This window comes from Ursus americanus, chromosome 3 (assembly GCF_024610735.1).
Source record: "Ursus americanus isolate L20-20 chromosome 3, mUrsAme1.1.p, whole genome shotgun sequence".
Taxonomy (NCBI): Eukaryota; Metazoa; Chordata; class Mammalia; order Carnivora; family Ursidae; genus Ursus; species Ursus americanus.
Genome location: NC_142129.1, coordinates 23962856 through 23984445, shown reverse-complemented (window position 1 = coordinate 23984445; position 21590 = coordinate 23962856). Strand labels below are relative to the sequence as shown.

Genomic DNA, 21590 nt, shown 5'->3' with positions numbered 1-21590 from the left:
ACTTAAGCTGGGGGCCGGGGGCCGTGGTGGAGCATTGTATACTTTCCTCGGCCCCGCTCGGGCTTCCGGTGAAGCAGCCACAGACCTGCCACCGCTCTAGAAACGAGGAGACACCCAGACCCTTTCCCTCTTTAAAGCCGGCGCGGGACGCGCGAGGCTGCGGAGACTCGCGAAGCTTCAGTTTTTGCCGGAGCAGGGGCCTGGGGGCGGGGAAGGGGCGGGGCGGGGCCCGGCCGGGGGCGGACCCGCGATGACGTAGGGCGGGCCGGGACGCGCGGAGGCGGCGGCGGAGCCTCCTCCTTCTGCTGCTGCGCCCCATCCCCCAGCGGCCGGCCGGTTCCAGCCCGCACCCCGCGTCCGCGCCCGCACCCCCTCCCCCGGGCCCCGCCATGGGCCTCACCGTGTCCGCGCTCTTTTCGCGGATCTTCGGGAAGAAGCAGATGCGGATCCTCATGGGTGAGGCACATCAAACGCGCGGCCCGGACCGGAGCGTCGGCCCCCGCGCAGCCCTCCCGCCCCCGCGTCCCTCCGAGCCCAGCTCAGCCGGGTCTCTGACCCTGAGTCACCCACCTCCTAACCCCCGGAGTCACTGCTCTCGGGCGGGTCGCGGTCTGCAGCGCCGACCCCGGGGCCTGAGCCCGGGAGCTCCGGGCCTGGGTGGGGTGAAGCTCCCTCCGCTCCAGCCCGGCTGGTAAGAAGGGAGGAGGATTCCGCCCTTGGAGACGACTTTTAAAAGGAGTGCGGCCCTCATCCTATGTCCCTTACCCCCTAGCCCTCTCCCGTCTCTCGCCCGCTTTGGGGCACGAGTTGGTGCTCACCACCCAGTCTGCTCTTAAGGCCTCGAAGGTAGAGAACAGCGCGCACCTGCAGGCGCTTGGGCTCTCCGCCCCCGTCTCCATCAGCTGTCCTGGCCTCTCCCCTTCCCTGGTCTCTAGAGGGCTCCCTCGCTCCCGTCTCCATCCCTGTGCCCCTCTCCTTGCAGTTGGCTTGGATGCAGCTGGCAAGACCACAATCCTGTACAAACTGAAGTTGGGGGAGATTGTCACCACCATCCCCACCATAGGTGAGTTCTGAGGCGAGGCCGGGAGGGGCGGGCGGCTGGCGGCAGGCCTTCCCAGGGTTCGCTACCCATTCTGCCTGAGCCCTTATCTCTGTGCAGGGAGCTGACCCTGACACCAGACACTGCTACCTGAGAAGTGGGTCACAGTTTCCCTTTAGTTGCTGGATGGTGCCGAGGCAGGGTGAATGTGACCCAGCCCCGCCTGGTCTGTGGACTGCCTATCCTCCTGGGTTCTCTTCCCATGGGACTTGATCAGTGCTTCTGATTTTATGTCCCTGATGAATCCACCTAGATTTAGAGAGTTCCTTTCTTTTAGGACTTTGCTCTCATATTTTTTTTTTTTCCAATTATCTCCAGGCTTCAATGTGGAAACAGTGGAATACAAGAACATTTGTTTCACAGTCTGGGACGTGGGAGGCCAGGACAAGATTAGGCCTCTGTGGCGGCACTACTTCCAGAACACTCAGGTGGGGTGGGGCTCCCCAACCCCAGGAGAAAACGTGTTAGGGCTACAGAAACTGAGATGTGGGCCTAGACGGGGCCCGCAAGCCAGGAAAAAACCTTTCTCTCCTATCTATCCCCATTTGTAGGCTTACCTCTACTCATCCTTCAGAAAAGGCTTTAGTCTTCGGAGACTTAGCCGCCTTAGCTTCTCCTGAGAAGCAGGGCTCTGGGGCCATGCTGCCTCATCCATCCATCCATCCATCCATCCATCCATCCATCCATCGCTTCTTCTCGCAACGTGGAGCTTGAACTCATGACCCTGAGATCAAGAGTTGCATGCTCTACCGACTGAGCCAGCCAGGGACACTCATGCTGCCTCATTTAGCTCTCATCTCGTCTCTCCCTGTTCCCCTTGCACTTCTGACTACACTGCTTGCCTGAGGCAGAGGCTGTATCCTTTGTAGGGTGTCTCTGGTTGGTGCCAGCATGTCTGCAGAGCCTTAGTGAAAATTTATTAGATGAGAAGGTTTAGACACAAAGATGGGAAAAAGAGAAAAAGCCAGACTAGGTTATGTCCCAGGTGGGAGTGATCGCTTGTCCTTTCTTCCTTCCCGCCCAGGGCCTCATCTTCGTAGTGGACAGTAATGACCGAGAGCGGGTCCAGGAATCTGCTGATGAACTCCAGAAGATGGTGAGCACCCAGAGTCCCGGGAACTGAGCCCTTGTTTGGAGACAGATCTCTGAGATCTCTGTGCTAGGGTGAAAGTCAGGAGATGTCTCACAGGCCTTGAAGGTGTTTCTCTTTGTGGACACAGTCACAAGACATATCTCACTCTGTTTTGAATTGGAGTCAGGTAAAAAAGCATAGGACTGACTTTATCCTTGAATGCTCACGTCTTCACATCTGAGGAGTTGGTGGGGAAAGGGGAATTATATGTGGTGGAGAGAAATGTCGTCTTACGTTCTTGTTTTTCCATCTGGAAATTTTGACATTTTGACTAGGGCAAGTCATTAGAAAAAGGCTCTTTCTGGAGTTAAGGCCAGATGGCGTCAAGCTGATTTATGGCTCTCTGTCTTGTGTTTAGCAGTAGACTACGCAATATTACATGTTTCCCACAAATACGCTAGACGGTAGAAAGGGGGGCTTCCCCTACACAGCAGGGAAGGGGAGGCCTGAAGACTCCACTGGGACTCCAGCCTCCATCGCCTTCACCTCTCTCAGCTGCAGGAGGACGAGCTGCGGGATGCGGTGCTGCTGGTGTTTGCCAACAAGCAGGACATGCCCAACGCCATGCCCGTGAGCGAGCTGACCGACAAGCTGGGGTTGCAGCACCTGCGCAGCCGCACGGTGAGGGTCCTGCCTCTCCCAAGGGAGCCACGGGGGGGGTGATCCCCCTTTCTTCCCTGCTACTGATGTTTTTTTCCTTCTCCCCACAGTGGTACGTCCAGGCCACCTGTGCCACCCAAGGCACCGGCCTGTATGATGGGCTCGACTGGCTGTCCCATGAGCTGTCAAAGCGCTAACCACCCAGGGGCCGGCCCCTGCTGCCCGGAAGCTCCCGCGTGCATCCCGGGATGGCCAGATTCCCGGACTCCTCAGGCAGTGCCCTTCCCTCCCACTCCTCTCCCACAGACACAGGCCTCTGCTCCTGCCTGCATGTTCTCTCTGTCGTTGGAGCCTGGAGCCTCACTCTCCGGGCACGGAGGGGTCCGCTCTCCTGCCTGCTGGGACCTGTGGAAGGGACTTCCAGGGCTAAGGCCCCTTCTTCCAGAGGAGGAGCAGGGATCTGGGTTTACTTTTGTTTTTTCCATTGCGGGTGTACCCTTGGGGCCAGGTAGGGAGGGAAGGTGAGGGCTCCGGGTGGTGCTAGGACGTGGTACTGGATATTGAGTAATAAATTTGCTGTGGTTTGTACATGGTGTCGTCTGTAGCCTGGAAGTGGGGGGGCTAGGTTGTTGGGTACAAAGGGACAATACGATATGGGCGAAGCTCGAAGCAGCTAAGGCTGCAGAGCCAGCCCCCGTCCCACGGCGTGTGCTCACACCCCGCTGCCTTCATCTCGCTCAACTTCTCCCTCCTTATTCTTGAGGCTGGATGTACTTCAGAGGTTCCAGTGGAGGAAGTAACATTTCCTCCCCAATTCCAGGGGGCCTTTGCTGAGGGTGACAGGCTCTACCTTCATGATTCTGTAAATCCCATATGTCCCACGCCTCTCCATCTCCTAGCAGTGGTTCTTAATGATTACCATGAACATTAAAATTGGGGGGGGGGGTATTTATTAAAAATAGGGTCCTGAGGTGCACTTGAGAAAATATGATTCATTAAGACTGTTCTGAAGCCCAAAAATATGCATCTTAGAAATAATGCAGATGATTCTGTCCCTGGTAGTCTATTAGCCGTACTCTGTAAAACATCGGTAGGGCCCTTTTAATCCCTGGGGATTAGAGTTCCTCACTGTGCACTGAAACTCTTTCTACCTGGGAAGACACCCCTGCCCTGTACTACCCCACCCGCACCGTGGGGACTAGGAAAATGCGTGTATGGAACCAGGACTGTGGGCTGTTCTCCAGGTGTGGTTCACTCTGCCCATTCTTTGAATCCCAGCAAAGCTTAAAACCTACCCTCACCACCGTTATTTCTTCTTGCCTTTCTCCTTTCACATTGTCAATTTCTCCAGGTTCTGGACTGATTTTCTCCAGGAGCTCTATAGGAAATGAGTCCCAGAGGCTGTTGGCCAACAGGGACCCTTTGAGGGGGAGGTCTGGGATCCTTAGGGGCAGCCCAGCAGCAGTGCGGCTGGGGATTGTGAGGAAGATGCCCCGTGCTCTCCCCGTCTAGAACATTTTCCTTCCCCTTCTCTTAGCCTTTCCTGATGAATATGAGTAATTTGATCCCTGCTGATTATCTGTCTAGGGTTTCCTCACTTCTTGAAAAGCACCTTCTGAGACATTTTGGCCTCATTCTCTCAAGGGCTGTAAAAGTTCATAGATTTTTCCCGGATACCTTAAACTTTAAAAACACTTGAGTCCCAAGGGAGCCAAGCAGACCCCACTTTGTGGGGAGAAAAGGGGTTGTTATCCTGTGATTAAAATGAGAAACAAGTGAAGAAGGGAAGGCACTTGCCTGTAGTTACAGGTGATCGCTGGCACAGGCCGAAATTCCGATCCCTGTCTTAGCTCAGCCACGTCGGTGCCGGGAGTTGTGCGGGGGGGAGCTGAATGCCAGACGCCCTAGACCCACTTCCTCTGGGCTGTGGATTGACGTGGCTGGGCCAGTGCCCTTTCCCCACCATGGATGAGAGGCAGCCCTCACAGTCACAATGCTCCCGGGTCACAGAGGCGCTGGGCCCTGGGCCAGCCTCTGCCTGAGAAATTCCCTCTGGGACCGTCTTCTGGTGGGTGCTACAGGCCTGATTCCAGGCCCTATGGCCTGTGGAACCACACCACTGGGGGGCAGGCTGGGCCGGACGGAGTCATCACCGTGGCGCCGGCCCCATGGAGGAGGTGGAGTGGACGCGGAGACCCAAGCCCGAGGAGCTGAGGGTTGGGCTTATCAGCTGGGCGGGATCCTACCTCACGTTTGAGGCGTATAAGAACACGGTCACTGCTACTGCAAAGGGTTTGGGCCGGAGACAGGTAACCAAGCAAACCTGCACTGGAGTCCTCTTTACCAGTGGCCAGGCTCTCGCCCGCATGTGTATGTGTGTGTGTGTGTGTGTGTGTCTGCGGTACACTCTCAATCATTTTCCTAGCCTCTGCCATTGCCGGCCAAGACCCTCCTACCCCAGGCTTTTGCTCACAGGTCCCCATTGCTCCCTCTCCCCCTCTCTAAACCTGTCGAGAGCCAAAGCCTCAGCCTTTGTTGCCTTGCCTTCTCTGGCTGCTTTCTTCCCTCCACCCCAACACCCCGGGTGTTGGTCGTGTCATCACAAAGAGGAGAGGTGAAGAGCCCAGGCTGGAAGGCAGGATGGTGGGCGTCCAGGGGAGGGACCGCAGGGCCCGTGATTCTGTTCAGCTGCGGTTTGGGAATGGGGACCTCTACAAGCCCTCTGCGAGAGGGCAACCCTGCAAGGCTACCCCAGAGCGAGGCGGTAGCAAGGCTCTCTTTTAGAGCAGGGTTGATCCCAGCTGAATTAGATGATTGCATCTCAGCCGTATGTGTTCCCATCCTTATCCCTGGAGCCTGGGCCTGCCTGTAAGAGGTCTTGATTTTCTCCTGCCATGCTGGGGAGGTGGGCTTTGGGGAGGGGAGTGTTAGCTAGTGCGCTGTCCAAGGGCAACAGTGAGGAAGAGAAAAGTAAAACTTAAACCAAAGCACTTCTTAGAAAATTAGTCATTGAAGGAAGCCACCAAGTAAGAGAGAGCTGGAAGAGGTAGGCATGTAGAGCTTCTCTTGGGGGGCGCCTGGGTGGCACAGCGGTTAAGCGTCTGCCTTCAGCTCAGGGCGTGATCCCGGCGTTCTGGGATCGAGCCCCACATCAGGCTCCTCCGCTATGAGCCTGCTTCTTCCTCTCCCACTCCCCCTGCTGTGTTCCCTCTCCGCTGGCTGTCTCTTTCTCTTGGGATCTTGCGAAGCGCTCTGGTTCCAGTAGTAGAGGTCTCCAGAAATCCTTTGATCAGTGTTGGATGAGAGGGTGGGAGAGTTGACAGTTGCTGTGGAGGCTGATGTGGAGGGGAAGGTGGTTGGTCCCCATGAAGGTTCTCGGGTGATGCCAGGGGTGATGGTGGTGGGATTCCCTGGCGTAGTCATTTGGCATTGCTGACTGCCTTCCTCTCCCTCCCAACGCCTGCAGACCTGGGAGATCTTGGTGAGCAACGAGCACGATGCACAGGCCGTGGTACGACTAAGGGGCTTGCAGGGCCTCTACCTCCTGTGCGAGGCAGATGGCAGTCTGTGCTACGGCCGGCCAAGGACCAGCCACCACGGCTGCTTCCTCCTGCGTTTCCACCGCAACGGCAAGTGGACCCTCCAATGCATTATTAGTGGTCGTTATCTGGAGTCTGACGGTGAAGATGTGTTCTGCAACTCCAGGGTCCTCTCGGCTTACCACATGTGGACCCCCCGGCCAGCCCTGCACGTCCACGTGATCCTCTACAGCCCTGTCAACCACTGCTACGCTCGGGCTGACCCCACCGTGGGCCGCGTCTGGGTGGATGCGCCAGTTCCCTGCCTGGAGGAATGTGGCTTCCTGTTGCATTTCCAAGATGGCTGCTACCACCTGGAGACCTCAGCACACTTCTTCTTGTCCCACGTAGACCGGCTGGTCCCCCAACCCTCCACACAGACAGCTTTTCACATGCAGGTGCGGCCTGGAGGGCTCGTGGCACTGAGCGATGGAGAAGGAGGCATGCTGTACCCACAGGGCGCACGCCTGCTCCTGGGCCTGGGCTCCAATCCCCACAGGGGTGAGGAGTGGTTCGTCCTACAGCGCTGTCCCACCTGGATCACCCTCAGGTCAAAGACTCGGAAGTTCCTCTCCATCGTCTATGGCAAGTGCTGGGTCCAAGACAGCTATGGAGGGAGGGAGAGCTGGCTGCTGAGAAGAGAAAAGTGTGTTGGAGTTCAGCAAAGATTTTTGAACCTGCTGATAAGGAAGATCCTGGGGTCCCAACAGGATCTCTTAGACCACGGAGCAGGGTGATAAGGCAGGGGCATGGGCTTTATGGGAAGGAGCTTGGGTCTTCTCCAGGCTCCTGTGGTCCGCAGAGAGGGGTCAAGGCTGAGAAGGGAAAACAGAAGGCACCGAGACATAAAGTGTGGAGGAGGGGCTGAGACTGAGGGTGAGGCCAGACTCTGGCTCCTTCTGACATGTTCTTTCTCTGCAGATGTTGAGGTTTGTGCTGCCTCTGAGCACATAACTCCAATGTCCTTGTTCCAGTTTGAATGTGATGATGAGAGCTCCGCCTTGCAGCTTCGTGCAGCCAATGGCTGCTACCTAGCCCAGGTGAGACCTTGGCCTTCTGAGCAAGAGAACCCTTGATCTCTGAGCTCTCCCATTCTAGGCGTACTTTCTCCTTCTTCAAGGCAGGTGACCAGATGCTGAGGTGAACTGTGGAGGCCCTTGTCAATTTTCAACCAATGGGCCCAATTTCATCCAATGGGTTCTCTTTAAAAAAAAAGAAAAAGCAACTTTATTTAGGCACAATTTATATACAATAAAGTGCACTCATTTAAATGTACAATTCAATAAGTTTTGACAAATGTGTATGCCTATGCATGCCGCAGTCACAAGTTAGAGAGTATTTCCATCACCACGGAAATTCCCTCTTGCCCCTTGGTAGTCAGTTCCCCTTCCCCCTTGGCCTCCCCTCTCCCACTGTTACTACTCTGTCACTAGAGATCAGAGTTGCCTACTCTAGAATTTCATATAAATGGGCTCACACCGTAGGACAGTATGCATTCTTCCTTTCATCAGCATAATGTTTTTGAGATTCATTCATGATCCGTGTATCAGTAGTTTGTCCCTTTTATTGCTGAGCAGTGTTCCATACTACTAGTCATCAACACAAACCTAATTTGTTTATCCATTTGCTTGTTGATGAACACTTGAGTCGTTTCTGGTGTGGGCTATTGTGAATAAAATTGTGCGTGTCTCAGCCGGTTAAGCATCTGCCTTCGGCTCAGTTCATGATCCCAGGATATTGGGATCGAGCCCCATGTCGGGCTCCCTGCTCAGCAAGGAGCCTGCTTTTCCGTCTCCCCCCTGCTTGTGCTCTCTCTTGATCTCTCTCTCAAATGAATCAATAAAATCTTTAAAAAAAATAAAGTTGCTAGGAATGTTTGTGTACAAGTTTTTTTGTGGGGCTATATTTTCAGTTATCTTAGGCAAATACGTAGGGGTAGAAATGCTGGGTCCCGTGATAAATGTGTGTTTATATGTATTTTAAAGATTTTATTTATTTATTTGAGAGTGAGCAAGCTAGAGAAAGAGGGAGAGAGAGAGAGCGCACAAGCAGTGGGGGAAAGGCAGAGGCAGAAGGAGAAACAGGCTCCCTGCTGAGCAGGGAGCCCGATGCAGGACTTGATCCCAGGATCCTGGGATCATGACCTGAGCTGAAGGCAGACGCTTAACCGACAGAGCCACCCAGGTGCCCCATGTTTACATTTTTAAGAAAATGTTAAATAGTTTTCTAAAGTGAGTGTACTATTTTACATTCTTGCCAGTCATGTATGGGAGTTCTAATTGCTCCACGACCTCATCAGCACTTGGTATTGTCTGTCTTTTTAATTTTAGCCACTCTAACAGATGTGCAGTGGCATCTTACTGTGGCTTTAATTTGCATCTCCCTTATAATTAATCATGTTGAGTATCTTTTCATGTGCTTATTGGCCATTTGTATATCTTCTCTGAGAGGTGTCTGTTCAAATCTTTTGCCCATTTGTCATTGGGTTATCTTATTATCAAGTTGTAAGAGTTCTTTCTATGTTCTAAAGTCAAGTTCTTTGCCAAATATATGTATTGTAGGTGTTTCCTCCCGATCTGTGGCTTGCCTTTTCATTTGCTTAATAGTGTCTTTTGAGCAGCAAGTTGTTTATTTTGATGAAGTCCAATTTCTCCATTCTATAAATGATTAGTGACTTTTTGGTTCCAATAAATCATTGCCTGCCCCAGTGTTACAAAGAATTTGTCCTATGTTTTCCTGTAGATGTTTTATGGTTTTGCTTTCATTTTTATCTCTGTCATCCATTCTGAAATGATTTTGGAGTCTGGGCTGAGGTTTATTTCTCTCCATGTAGTTATCCAGGTCCTTTTTGGATGATGAACTCTGGGATATAGCAAAGACTGGGGAAGTGGGAGACTGAGGCCACAGTATGTTTTCCAAAAAGGATGTGAAAACGGGGCGCCTGGATGGCTCAGTCAGTTAAACGTCTGCCTTTGGTTCAGGTCATGATCTCAGGGTCCTGGGATTTCAGGGAGCCTACTTCTTCCTCTCCCACTACCCTTTGCTTGTGTGCGCGCGCTCTCTCTCTCTCTGTCAAATAAATAAATAAAATCTTAAAAAAAAAAAAGGATGTGAAAGCATAAATCACGCCCTGGGAGAATGAAGACAGCTAGTGGTTGGGATGGGGGAAAGGATCTAGGAATAAAAATGACGGGAAGAAAGCTGAGATTGTGTCCTTGTTTCTCTTCTCTGCTCCCTGTAATCTCTCCAGAGGCGCCACAGGACAGTGGTGGCTAACGGGCACCCGATGGAGGCTGACACCTTCTTCCACGTGCACTGGAACTGCGGCAAGATCATCCTGCAGTCTCCCAACGGACGCTTCTTGGGCATCGTAGACAACGGCCTGCTGATGGCCAATGCCACCATTCCAGGTGAGGAGAGCGGGCCTCCTGCCAGGTTATTCCAAGTCAGAGAAGCCTTCAGAGGGAGCTGCGATATAATAGAAAAAGCAGTGGAGTTGGGGTCAGAAGATTTGGGTCTGTGTATTTGCTGAATCACTGAGTTTTTCTCCTCACCTGGGCAAACACCTCTTTGAGCCGCAGTTTCATTGGCTCCGTTACCGTTGGCGGTGATATCCACCCTGCCTGCCTCGCAGGATCCTCGTGAAGATGAAATAGGTGGACACACCTCAAAGGAAGCAAGAATATTAAAACCTCCTGGGCTCCACACGGTACTAAGTGCTTTCGCAAACATTGCATAAGCACCCAGCCTAAGATCTGGCACATAGTAGGTGTTCAGTAATTGTTGAAATGTTGACAACACTGGCGTCCTTCTTCCTGCTTCTACCTGGGAAAGCATCTAAAAGCAGCTCATCCAGATCCCTCCCTTCTATTTCTTTCAGGCCCCAATGAGGAATTTGGGATTCGATTAGCTAACCGGCCCTTCCTCGTATTGAGAGGTCGTTACGGGTACGTGGGCACCTCGTCGGAACACGACCTCATGAAGTGCAACATGGATCAGCCCGACTGCATTCACCTGCTGCCCTGCCGCCAGGGCATCTACCACTTCCAGGGTGAGGCGCTCCTCTTCCCCAGCCCGGGGTTCGCGGGCTCGCCCTGCCTTAGCCCCACTCCGACTCAGGGCCTGCCTCTCAGAGCCTACTTACGAGAACGAGAAAAACGGAGTTTCTGTTTGTTTTCACACTTCAAGGCCCCCGGAATGGGTTGGCAGAACAAAAACCAGCCGTCTCGCGTTTCCGTAGAGGGACCTGCCAGCCCCGGCCGGTAGGGTGGCCAGGGAGGGAGGGCGCGCCTCCCCGCAGCCTCCTCAGGCTGGATGCCCTCATCCTTTACCCTTCCCTCCCCAGCACAGGGTGGATCCTTCTGGTCAATAACATCCTTCGGCACCTTTCGCCCCTGGGGGAAGTTTGCGCTCAACTTCTGCATAGAGCTTCACGGGAGCAACTTGCTCACGGTGCTGGCGCCCAACGGCTTCTACATGCGGTCCGACCGAAGCGGTACCCTGCTGGCAGACAGCGAAGAGATTACCAAAGAGTGTATTTGGGAGTTTTAGGTAAGATGACGTGGGTCCGGACCGGGAGGTGGAGGAGCAGGTGCTGAGGGGCAAGAAAAGAAGGGAAGTGGGTGAGAGTGAGACCAAAACACACCCGTGGACTGACTTCTGTCCCACAACCTGCTCAACTCCAGACATTTATTCCCCACCTGTGCCTTTCCTCTCAGGGCTTCTAAACCCAGACGTGCTGGAGAGGGGAGGGGACATCAGATCTAGGTTTCTGAGGGTTATGCCACTCTGACACGTGCGTGCAAGCAAGCTTGCAGGGGAGAGAATCAGGTGTCCTCATGTGTTCATCTCTCTTCGTTAAGATGCAGAGTTTTGCTGCATCTTCAGGAAAGACCGGCAACTTTGAGGGTATACTTTCTATCCCATGCACTTTCTATCCCTGCACCCCTGGATCCCTGGAGTACTGATGGCTCCCAAGTATTCATCTGCAGCTCTGACCCTTCTCCTGAGCTCTGCCCTCCTCTCTTTCCAACTTCCTGATTGACAACTGACTTGACTTTGTCCTGCCATCCCTTCAAAATCAGCCTCCTCACCCTCCCTTCCACGGATGATTCTTCCAGCCCTCCCCCATGGCCATCTAGGGCATTGCTGTCTCCCAAATGCTCTGGATCAAGACCTCAGCCCCATCTCTCCTTCCTCCCTTTCACTGCCTTTACCAAACCCTGAAAATTCTTAGGCGCTTCCTTAACAAAGCCTCTTGAGTGCTCGCTCCTTCTTAACTACCTCTGCTACCGTGTGGATCCGGGCTCTTTACCCAAAGCCGGCACTGCAAAAAGGGCTCCCCAGCAGCACCCCCTGCCTCCAGATCCATCCCAGCCAACCTCTTCTCCACACCAAGTTTGCTTTCCTAAAGTGCTGCCTCTAATCCATCATTCCCTGGTCACAACTCTCCAGGACACTTCACTGCTCTTAGCCCCATTTTTTCATAGTTGACCTCGCTTTCTTGGCTTGGAAAGTCATGAGGATGTTCTAGGAGAAGAGCTTTGGTGTTGCTCTCATATAGACCTGGAACCTCGGAGAAATTGCTTTAACGCTGCTAGGCCTTGGTTTCCTTATCTATAAAATGGGAATAATATCTACTTCATAAGGTGGTATGAAGGTTAAGTAATCACGTGAATCTAGATATAGACCCCCACTATGTACGTTCACTCTTTTCTTGCATTGTCTACTGGTTTTCTATACAAACCCTTTGCTATGGCCAAACTGGAAAAAATCAAATGAAATTCCAGCAGGCTTGTTTTCTCATCTGTTCCATGAAGGGTTTCAACTGAACTAAACTTCTCAGGCTCCTTCCAGTCCTGACATTCCAGTAAACAGTGTATCCTAGTGGTTAAGGGCTCATTCCCGGTCATTGAACTGGGTTCTAATTAGATTTTTGTCAGTCAAACTTGTTTGACCCTGGAAAAACGAACCTCTCAAAGCCTGTTCCTTGCCAACGAAATGGGAATATAGAATCTATCTTGTAGAATATTGTTGTGTTATGTGACATAATGATTATGAAATGTGTAGTAAACAGCCTGGCGTCTAGTGCACTGCACTCTACCAGAAGCCTTCCCTGATCCAGTTGCATTCTTAGTAAATCTTATCTGTTGACTATAGTATCCCTTTGAACTCTGATGCTATTTTTACACCATTAATTTGATTTAAAAACAATTTTTACTGCCTTTCCCTATAAATTAACTTCACATATATCTGTGTAATCCCTCATCAAGCATGGGACAAAACAGGGCGCCTGGGTGGCTCAGTCGGCTGAGTGTTTGACTCTTGATCTCAGCTCATGTCTTGATCTCAAGGTTGTGAGTGTGAGCCCCGTGTTGGGCTCCATGCTGGGCGTAGAGCCTACTAAGAAAGAAAGAGAGAAAGAAAGAAAGAAAAAAGAAAAAAAAGGAGGGAGAGAGAGAGCGAGAAGGAAGGAAGGAAGGAAGGAAGGAAGGAAGGAAGGAAGGAAGGAAGGAAGAAATCACTTTATTCTGTTTTTTCCCAGATGATCTTACCAGATTTTTCCTGAAAGCCCCAAATCAGTGAAGGACTGACTGAAGGTTTCTGTTTCCTCTTCCCTTCCCAGGTCAATGGGATGCCACCTACGGAAATCCAAATCCTCCAGGAGAAACTACTGCACTAAACACAACAGGAACCCCAGAGTCAAGATCCATGAGAATATCTGTTACACAACTTTCCCTACCCAGTTTAGCAAAACACCTGTTTCGAGCAACAATACACAAAAGGCCACCCCCAAGACCCCTGTGTGCATCTGACTCAGTACAGAATAGGGGTCTGGATGTGGGTGGAGACCGAGGCCCCAGGCCACTCCAAGTTCTATCCAGAAGAGGCAAGACCAAATGGTAACCAGTTCTTCCATTGATCTTCTCCCATCCTTTCTAGGACCACTAGAATTTTTCTAGTAATCCCATGAGGAGCCAGTTTTGCCCTGAAGGATTCAGAATCCAGAAAGGATTAGATGTCCTTTTGGTTTTGAAAGAATGAAGGATTATAAGTCCTATGGGCACAGGGTAATGGTAATGACACACCTTATGCCTGTATAGCTTGAAGTTTACCAATTATCTCACCTTTGATCTCACCAGTTGGGCAAGACAGGTACTTTCCCCATCACTGCCCACCTTTTACAGGGAGCTGAAGTGAGGGTTCCATGACTGCGAGCTCTGACTCAATTCTTCTATTAGAATGGACTGTAATGTCCACTACTCTTTCCATCAAAACAGAGCTTCCACAATGACCATCATTTTTGTACTCTCTTTATAACTTTGCCCTTCATCTATCTACCATTTGCTCTATCAATGTCTTTACTGGCAAAGACAATTAAGTACTTTCATTTAGAAAGGAACATTTTAGAAGTGCCTGGATGGCTCAGTCGGTAAGCATCTGCCTTCGGCTCAGATCATGGTTCCAGGGTCCTGGGATCCAGTCCCGCTTTGGGGTCCCTGTTCAGTGGGGAGCCTGCTTCTCCCTCTCCCTCTGTTGTTCTCTCTGCTAGGGCTCTCTCTCTCTCTGTGTCAAATAAATAAATAAAATCTTTTAAAATAAAAAAAAAGGAATATTTTAATCACTATCATGAAATGGAAGGTGAGATCACTTGCCATAAATAGAAAGTGACATTAAAAATAAATACAATGAAAACACAGTGATGTTATCAAATCGTAGTTAGATTTCCCTCCTTTGCCCAAAGCTCAGAACCTGAGGTTCCCTTGCCCTCTGTTACAAAAAGGTTAACAACTGTTACAGAGGCACTAAAGACTAGGACCAAAATGAAAGCTTTCTCTTCAATGCAATTGGAATTGAAAGGGAGTCAAAAGGGGAATACTTTTCTCATTTCTGACTAAATATTATTTAATGCAGTGTCTACATTCCTCCTAAAATGTTCTCAAATACCAGCAGTGATACCTGACCCCCACTTTGGGAAAATTACACCACACTATAATGAGTGCCTGGTTTTTAAATCTGTTAAAAGAAAAGAAGCTAAAACTACAACACGAGAGAGATTCCATTTGCATAGAGGAAAATGACCTCAGGTTTTTGTAAGTATATTTCTCCTCAAGAGATATAAAACAATTCTGTAATAATTTTAATCTAATAACCGAAGCATGAGAACACTAGAGACCAGGGCATCTCTTACCTAGAGAACGTTAAGAATGGGCCCAAGATATGGAGTGGAATACACTACACTCTTCAAGGAGATAGGACCTTGGGGATCATTTGATGCAGAATCTCTTCCCCAGGATTCCATAAATGCATATACAAACTTAGATGCATGAGCATGCATGTGCACGGAGATAAACACACACACGCGCGCACACATAGTCTGTTACCCCCATTTCCCACAGGTGGCCATCCATCCTCCACTTGAATGTGTTCGGCCATGAGGCCTCAGCTGGCAGCTCCCTCCACTGCTGACCTCAGTCCTATTGCCAAGTGAATGGCTTGTTCTCAGACTGTACCGTGCAGATTGCCATCCCTCCAAACCTCACCCGTTTTCCTGGGCAGTCTGTCAGCAGGGCAGGGGCAGGCTGTGCTCCATGACCCTTGGAATTTCATTCGAGAGCTGTGCTGGCCCATAGAACTTTCTGTGCTGATGGAAATGTTCTATAGTGATTACTGTCTGATACAGGAGCCAGGGGACACCTGTGACTATTGGGCATTTGATAAGTGACTAGCATGAATGAGGAGCTGAATGGTTCATTTTACTTAGTTATGTTTAAATAGCCACACGTGACTGGTGGCTACTTGCTGAAGAGCGCAGCACTAGAGTATTCGATGATGAGAACTTCTGGATGAGTTCCCTTCCCAGATGGGAGAAAACTGACTTGCCCCCACTCCTCTCATCCTGCTTCGCACCATCATCATTCTAACCCCAGCTCTTCGAAAGGGAAAAAATTGGGAAGGATGAGCCCATCCTCCATTCACAATATCCCTTTCTTCACCCGCTTTTCCCCATATTCCTCTCTTTCCCTACAAACCACGGCTTCCCAGGAGGAGCCTAGAGATTTCTCTGCAGGGAGACAAAATTGAGAAGATTTGGAACTTACTGCCAAGAAGTAAGCAAACCTGCCCCCGGATCATGTATAAAGCGATAAGCAGAGTATGAATAATGGCCTTTCTGCTCTGCTGCTTTGCCAAAAATACGTATGCAATTAAGGAAGTCATGTGTATTTTCTTAGGTTAAGGAATTATTGTAAATTTTCTTAGATGTTGTAGCTATGTAAGAAAAGTTCCTTATTTTGGGGGGATGCCTGTTGGGGACTTAGGGGTGACATGCTATGACATACCATCAGCGTATGGGGGTGTGGGTGGGTGCGCCAACGGGTATATGAGCACCAAACATTAATACAGATACATATCTACATACATACGTATGTAGATATATACACAGATAGACAAGTAGATTAGACAGATTAGATAGTTACAGAGACATATAGATACATTAAACAGATGAGAGCTAGGTACATACATACGTAGTTACATATATAAATAAATCATATGATAAATACATAGATTAGATGGATTGGAAGATAGGGAGATAGATAGGAAGATAAAGATGATAGGTAGATAGGCATAGAGATAGAACAAACTTTATCGTTGTTAAATATAAGGGGTGGGAGTATGAATATTCATGGGAAAAACACGAACAGGAACTACTGTTCATTTAAAAAAATGTTTTTATTCCTGCCAACTAGAGGCCATTTAAGGCCAGTGTGAGTAGTGGGTGGGCACAGCTTCTTCTCCCGCTCCTCCAAACAGGTGCCCCATCTGAGGGCAGCGGGCAGGGCCAGGCCAGGTCCACCGGTGAAGAAGAGTCACAGGAACGAGGGCAGCAATAATCTGCTTGGGCAGGATGATATTAGGTCCTCCCCACCCCATCCCCTTTCCACTCTGGCCCTCCTCCCTCATTCCAGGCCTTGCAGGGGTGGGGAGCTGGGCCAGAGCAAGGCCTCAGGGGCACCAAGACTGGCAGTGGAGGCAATGGAAGGAAGGGCAAGGGTGGCAGAGCAGGACTGAATCCAGGGAGCTCAGCTGCAGGAGGCAGGTAGCCTGCGGGGACGAAGAGAGGGTGAGTTTGGGTTTGTTGCTGTCTTCCCACCCCTCAAAGTCACTGGTGGGGAGAGGGACAGACATTGTATATACATGATGGGTATATATATATAGCGTCAAATCCCGATCCCATCCCCTTTTCCTGCTAAGGCTGTCAGTGGTACTATGGACTCCGGGGGTGCTCATGTCCAACCTTGTAAGCCATGCAAGGAATGAAGAAATCTGTGTCAAGATTCCTTGATGACTCTGACTGAAAATCCCTGCCCTCTCGTGGGTCAAGAAGTAAGCACTCCCCACACCGTGCAGGAGTGAGGCCTGGCCTATGGATTCTTACCCCAGCAGGGCTTGAGAGAGGCTTGGGGTGGGGTGTCACTCAGACACCTGTCTGGTGCTGTCCCCCAGCACAGCTGATAGCAGGAGGGACCCAAGGATTCCAGGGCAGGCAGGACTGCTGTGGGCACACTGCAGGGTGACCGCTAGAAAAAGCAAGAGACCCCACCACCACCACCACTGTCAGCGATGGCTCCTGTTCAGCAGACCTGGGGCTCTAAGGCTGCCCCCGCCTCTGGCTGTACCCTGTACAACTCCGAGGGCACCATTCACATGGTAGACTATGAGGATGGGGCTTTCTCAAGTGTGCAGTGTAGGAACCTGGAGCAGTCAGGAGTTCTAGCTCCGGCCTCACTGGGAATGGGAGCAGCAGTGAGCGCTTGTCTTCCCAGTTCACAAACTCCCCCTCTCTTCCTGGATACCTGTGCAGAGGTGGTCCCTGGCGAGGCACTCGGTAGAGTCAGGTCCTGGGAAGTACCTACAGGGTGAGAGCAGATCCGCTCAGAAGGAGGAATGGGTCTAGAGAGTGGGCAGGAGTGGGGAGTAGCAGGGAGGTTCTAGGAAAGGCTGCAACTTCTGGCAGGGATGGGAGGAGACGAATGCTACAACCCTAACTGGCCTCCTCCCCAAGGCGGAGCCTAGGGGGACTGGGGAAGAAGGATTAAATCTCATGGATGGTAAACTGGGGACAGTGCAAACCTGAAGAACAGAGACTGAATACCAAGTATCTAACGCAGGGCCTGGCACATGGAAGATGCGGAGTAAATGTGTGGTGGGTGGGTGGGTGGATGGATGGATGGGTGGGTGGATAGATGGATGCACGGAGGCATGGGTGGGTAGGTGAGTGGGTGCACGGAAGCATGGGTGGGTAGGTGAGTGGGTGCACGGAAGGATGGGTGGGGAGGTGAGTGGGTGCACGGAAGCATGGGTGGGTAGGTGAGTGGGTGCACGGAAGGATGGGTGGGGAGGTGAGTGGGTGCACGGAGGCATGGGTGGGTAGGTGAGTGGGTGCACGAGGCATGGGTGGGTAGGTGAGTGGGTGCACGGAAGCATGGGTGGGGAGGTGAGTGGGTGCACGGAAGGATGGGTGGGTAGGTGAGTGGGTGCACGGCAGGATGGGTGGGAAGGTGAGTGGATGCACGGAAGGATGGGTGTGCAGAGAAATCACCTGGAACCTGCATTTCCCACTTGAGCTTCTCTTGTCGGCGCCATTTGGCTCTTCGGTTGGAAAACCAGACCTGAGGGAGGGCAGAAACAGTGTAGCGGGCTGTGCTCTCTGCCCCAACACCTACTGTCTCACCACGTGTTCCTGGTCTGGACCCAGACCGCAGACCCTTCCTCAGAGCTTGCGCTCCCTCCCTTCTCTGGCCTTTGTCCTCTGTCCCCTTCCTCACCGCAAAGGCTTGGAGTGGGTGGGGAAGAGAGGAGAGCAATCAGCAGAAGAGCGAGGAGGGTCTTGGGTCTGACTTCCGCTACAAACAAAACTGTTTCCACCTTCTTCCCCCTTCTCCACCTCAGGACCCCGAAGCCTTCTCAGCCCGGACTCTTTCTGCTGCTGGGCTGTGCACACTGCGTGGCAGAGCTCACTCACCCTCACCGTGTCCTCGGGCAGAGAGGTGGCAGCAGCCAGCTTTCCACGGGCCACTGAATCAGGATACTGCCCACGCTGGAACTCTGCAGAGATCGAGGCTCGCATAGTAAGGGCAAGGGGAGAGGAGTCAGGCATGGGTGCCCCCTCGGCCTCCACTTCTACCTGCTGCAACCCTAAACTACCCTCCTCCCCAAGGCAGAGCCACCCACAGCCTCCACTTCTCAGCCTTGCCCACAGGCCACTGGGGCAATGCCTGCACGTGTCACACCAAGCACCCTCTAGCCCACTGCCTGCCCCAGCCCAGGCACCTTTCTCCAGCGCCTCAGCTTGGCCCGGGGAGAAGATAGTCCGATTCCGGTGACCAGTCCCTGGGTGGGGACCCCGGGGAGCCTCAGAGCCACTATGGGGAGTGTGAGGGACTGGAGCCAAAACAGCTGTAAAGGGGGACAAAGGCTTGTGGTGGTTTGTGATAGTGATTCTTCTCAGATGGGGTTCCCAAGCCCCTGGGGCTCTGGACAGGGGACGGCGTGGGTATAAGAGCAGAGCCGTGCTGGCAGGACATTCACAGCTCCTTGGCGATTACTTCAGGAGCACTGAGTGGGAGGGACACCCGGTGCCATGGTCAGGTGCGTGCTTAGTGTTTGGGGAAACAGCCGCAAGGTTAGTCCGGGTTTGCGTGATCGCACAGGACCTGACGGGTGCCCTGAGAAGCTGTGCACAAGGCAGAGGGAGGGTGTGGAAGTTCCGGTCATTTCACTTCCTTGGCAGATCCTGTGAACCTGAGGGCCAAGGGACCTGAGTTCCGTTCCGGGACCTACCAACAACTAGCTGGTAACCTTGGGTAAGTCACTTCCCTTCTCTGAGCTTCGATTTTCTTCTGCCAGGAAAGAACAATACTCCCTGCCAGGCCCTCCTTACTGTCTTTCTGTGAGGGTGATCCAAGAAAGAACAAGAAAGTGCTTTGCAAACTGTAAAATGCTGACATTTGCTCTGAGCATCCCTGGGGGCAGCTCCAAGACCCACCTGGAGACTTGAGCTGTGCCCAGGGCAGTCTCTGGTCCTCCTGGAGCGCCCGCAGGACGCGGTTGATGGAGGAGACCTGGGGGAGTCGGGGTGTTGAGTGGGGAGATGGTGTGCAGACCCAGCGTTACACCCTGAGGATATTTCCTCAATATCCTTTCTCTCCTCTCTCTGGGCCCACACATCATTCCCAGGGCAGCTTTCTCTCTTTCTATGCTTTCTTCTTCTCTCTGGTCCCACGACGCCACTTTTCAGAAGAGAGCCCCTCGGCCCTGCCTGCCCAGCCTGGGGTGGCCCCACTACCAAGTAAGAAGGGGTCTTCTCCCCAGACAACCTGTTTCCCAGCCCTGGTGCAGGGAGGGGAGAGAACTTACACTGGGAGTCTTGTCCTGGGTGCAGAGCCCTTCGGCACAGAGCTGACGCTGGATCTCCCAGGCAAAGAGGGCAGGGCACTCACCCTTGAGCTGGGCAATTCGAGCCACCACAGGGGGTGTGGCCAGACGGGGCTTGCTTCCCCCAATCCCCTTGGGCTCCAAGACACCTGTGCGGTAGTAACGTGCTAGGATCTTGCTCACACAGCCATTAGATACCTGGGTCAGGTGAGAAGCAGGGACAGATGATGGCATGATTGGCAGAGGGTGAGTGTTCCTGGGGCAGAAGGAGGCTGGAAGGCAAAGTGAGACTTACTGGCCCAGGCTGCAGAGTTGAGCATTCAGCCTCACCCTTGGGTGCCTGAAGATCCCCACCCCAGACCCTGAGGGGGTCTCCGAGGAAGTAGCCCAAGCCCCCAAAGTCCTCAGAGTCTGCAAGAGCCTCAGACTTGCCTTAAGAGGGTGCTTTGTCCCTGCTTCTCGTCCCCATCACTGCGTAAACCCTACTACCTTAAGGCTCCGGGAGATGTCGCAGGGTCGCATCCCGCCGACTGCCAGTTGCACAATCCGCTGCCGGGTGTCCAGGGGCAGGGGCCGGCCGTTCACAAACAGCCCCCCCAGCTGATTCACACTGCTGATCCCTGGGCATGAGAAGGAGGCATCCACACATCTCCCCTCTCCCCAGCCCACCTGCAGCATGGAGGACCCTCTTGGAGAGGGTTCCTCGGACTGCTCTGGTCTGGCTTCCCAGCACAGAGAAAGTCCTCCCCCAGGGTCCCCCAGCTCCCACTCTCTTTGGGAGGCGGTGCATGGGTGAGTCTTTGCTTTGAGGCCATTTGCGCTGAGCCCTGTGATCTAAGGGAAGCAGGTGGAGCAGGAAGGAAGTGCCTGGATGAAGCTCCCCCAGAACACAGGCCAAGGGCATGGAAACCAGTAGAGGGAAGCAGGGCTCGGAGGTATTCCCTTTCTCCTTACACTAGCCTGTTCTTCCCACTCCTCCCAGGCGTCTTACCATCCTGCGGCATGTTCCAGGCCAACGCTCTTCACAGCAGGGAAGAACTGGGAAGGCTGGGGAGAGGGATTCCTCCTAGAAGCTCCTTCTTTGGTCTTGGGGTGGGTCTGCAATGACCGAGGTTATTTGGGTGAAGTCTCTTGCTCAGAGTGGTCTTGGGTTGTAGTACGTCGTGACAGAGGGTCAGGTTTCTAAAATTTGCCAGCAGGTTAGCTGAGAAAATTCAAATTCTCTCTACTTACACCCTTCGGTGATGAACTAACATATGACAGGGCCAGCAGAGGAACGGATCTTTCTGGATGTCCTGATAAGAGTTTGGAGGGTGGGAAGGCTCTCATTTCTCACACTTTCCATTGTCAGAGGTCAGGGAAGTAGAAAAGGATCATGCATCCAAATGCTCCAGCTTTCCCTTTTGCAAATGGAACACTGTTGTCTCTGACCCCACGAAAGCCTTCTCAGCCCCGGGTGATGCGCTTGGGTCTCTTAAGTTCAGATTCAACAGGGTCAAAACCCAAAACTTAGAATATTTTGCCCAGCCAGAAGAGGGCATTGGTGCCCAAAAATCCCATTTGCCCTGGTCTGAGGCTAGAGACCAGGTTCAAGACTGCATTCACTATCAGGGAGCTCCTAAGCTTGGTTTCCCCAAACCACCAGCGAGAAAGCTTTCCTCAGAGCACTTCGGGGGTGGGGGGGGGGGGTCTTGCTCCTGATTTTTTAATCGTCTCCAGGAAGCCCTGGGGAAACATGGGGGCT

The 21590-nt window shown here is 52.3% G+C and overlaps 3 protein-coding genes across 3 annotated transcripts; 2 read left to right on the top strand and 1 right to left on the bottom strand.

Moving 5' to 3' along the window:
- The first annotated feature begins 278 nt into the window (after nucleotides 1-278).
- On the top strand, nucleotides 279-3419 carry ARF5 (ARF GTPase 5). Its single transcript, XM_045792718.2, has 6 exons — nucleotides 279-456; nucleotides 983-1063; nucleotides 1418-1527; nucleotides 2124-2195; nucleotides 2727-2852; nucleotides 2942-3419. The coding sequence occupies exons 1-6, from the start codon at nucleotides 390-392 to the stop codon at nucleotides 3026-3028; spliced, it is 543 nt and encodes a 180-aa protein (XP_045648674.1). The 5' UTR covers nucleotides 279-389; the 3' UTR covers nucleotides 3029-3419.
- Nucleotides 3420-4999: 1580 nt separating this feature from the next.
- FSCN3 (fascin actin-bundling protein 3) lies at nucleotides 5000-10960 on the top strand. The gene is made up of 6 exons (XM_045793633.2): nucleotides 5000-5140; nucleotides 6298-6994; nucleotides 7331-7449; nucleotides 9660-9819; nucleotides 10290-10460; nucleotides 10755-10960. The coding sequence occupies exons 1-6, from the start codon at nucleotides 5000-5002 to the stop codon at nucleotides 10958-10960; spliced, it is 1494 nt and encodes a 497-aa protein (XP_045649589.1).
- Nucleotides 10961-16165: 5205 nt separating this feature from the next.
- On the bottom strand, nucleotides 16166-20850 carry PAX4 (paired box 4). Its single transcript, XM_087860623.1, is given in 12 exon segments — nucleotides 16166-16232; nucleotides 16234-16292; nucleotides 16338-16513; nucleotides 16848-16989; nucleotides 17266-17321; nucleotides 18012-18081; nucleotides 18435-18517; nucleotides 18743-18868; nucleotides 19458-19533; nucleotides 19829-20044; nucleotides 20336-20466; nucleotides 20838-20850. Coding segments are annotated over 12 exon segments (1215 nt in total).
- Between the last annotated feature and the right edge of the window lie 740 nt (nucleotides 20851-21590).

Coding starts and splice junctions, on each gene's coding strand:
- ARF5 (XM_045792718.2), top strand. CDS start 390: ATGGGCCTCACCGTGTCCGCGCTCTTTTCGCGGATCTTCGGGAAGAAG. Junction 1,064..1,417: donor CACCACCATCCCCACCATAG/GTGAGTTCTGAG, acceptor AATTATCTCCAG/GCTTCAATGTGGAAACAGTG. Junction 2,196..2,726: donor CTGATGAACTCCAGAAGATG/GTGAGCACCCAG, acceptor CACCTCTCTCAG/CTGCAGGAGGACGAGCTGCG.
- FSCN3 (XM_045793633.2), top strand. CDS start 5,000: ATGGAGGAGGTGGAGTGGACGCGGAGACCCAAGCCCGAGGAGCTGAGG. Junction 6,995..7,330: donor GTTCCTCTCCATCGTCTATG/GCAAGTGCTGGG, acceptor CTTTCTCTGCAG/ATGTTGAGGTTTGTGCTGCC. Junction 9,820..10,289: donor GGCCAATGCCACCATTCCAG/GTGAGGAGAGCG, acceptor TATTTCTTTCAG/GCCCCAATGAGGAATTTGGG.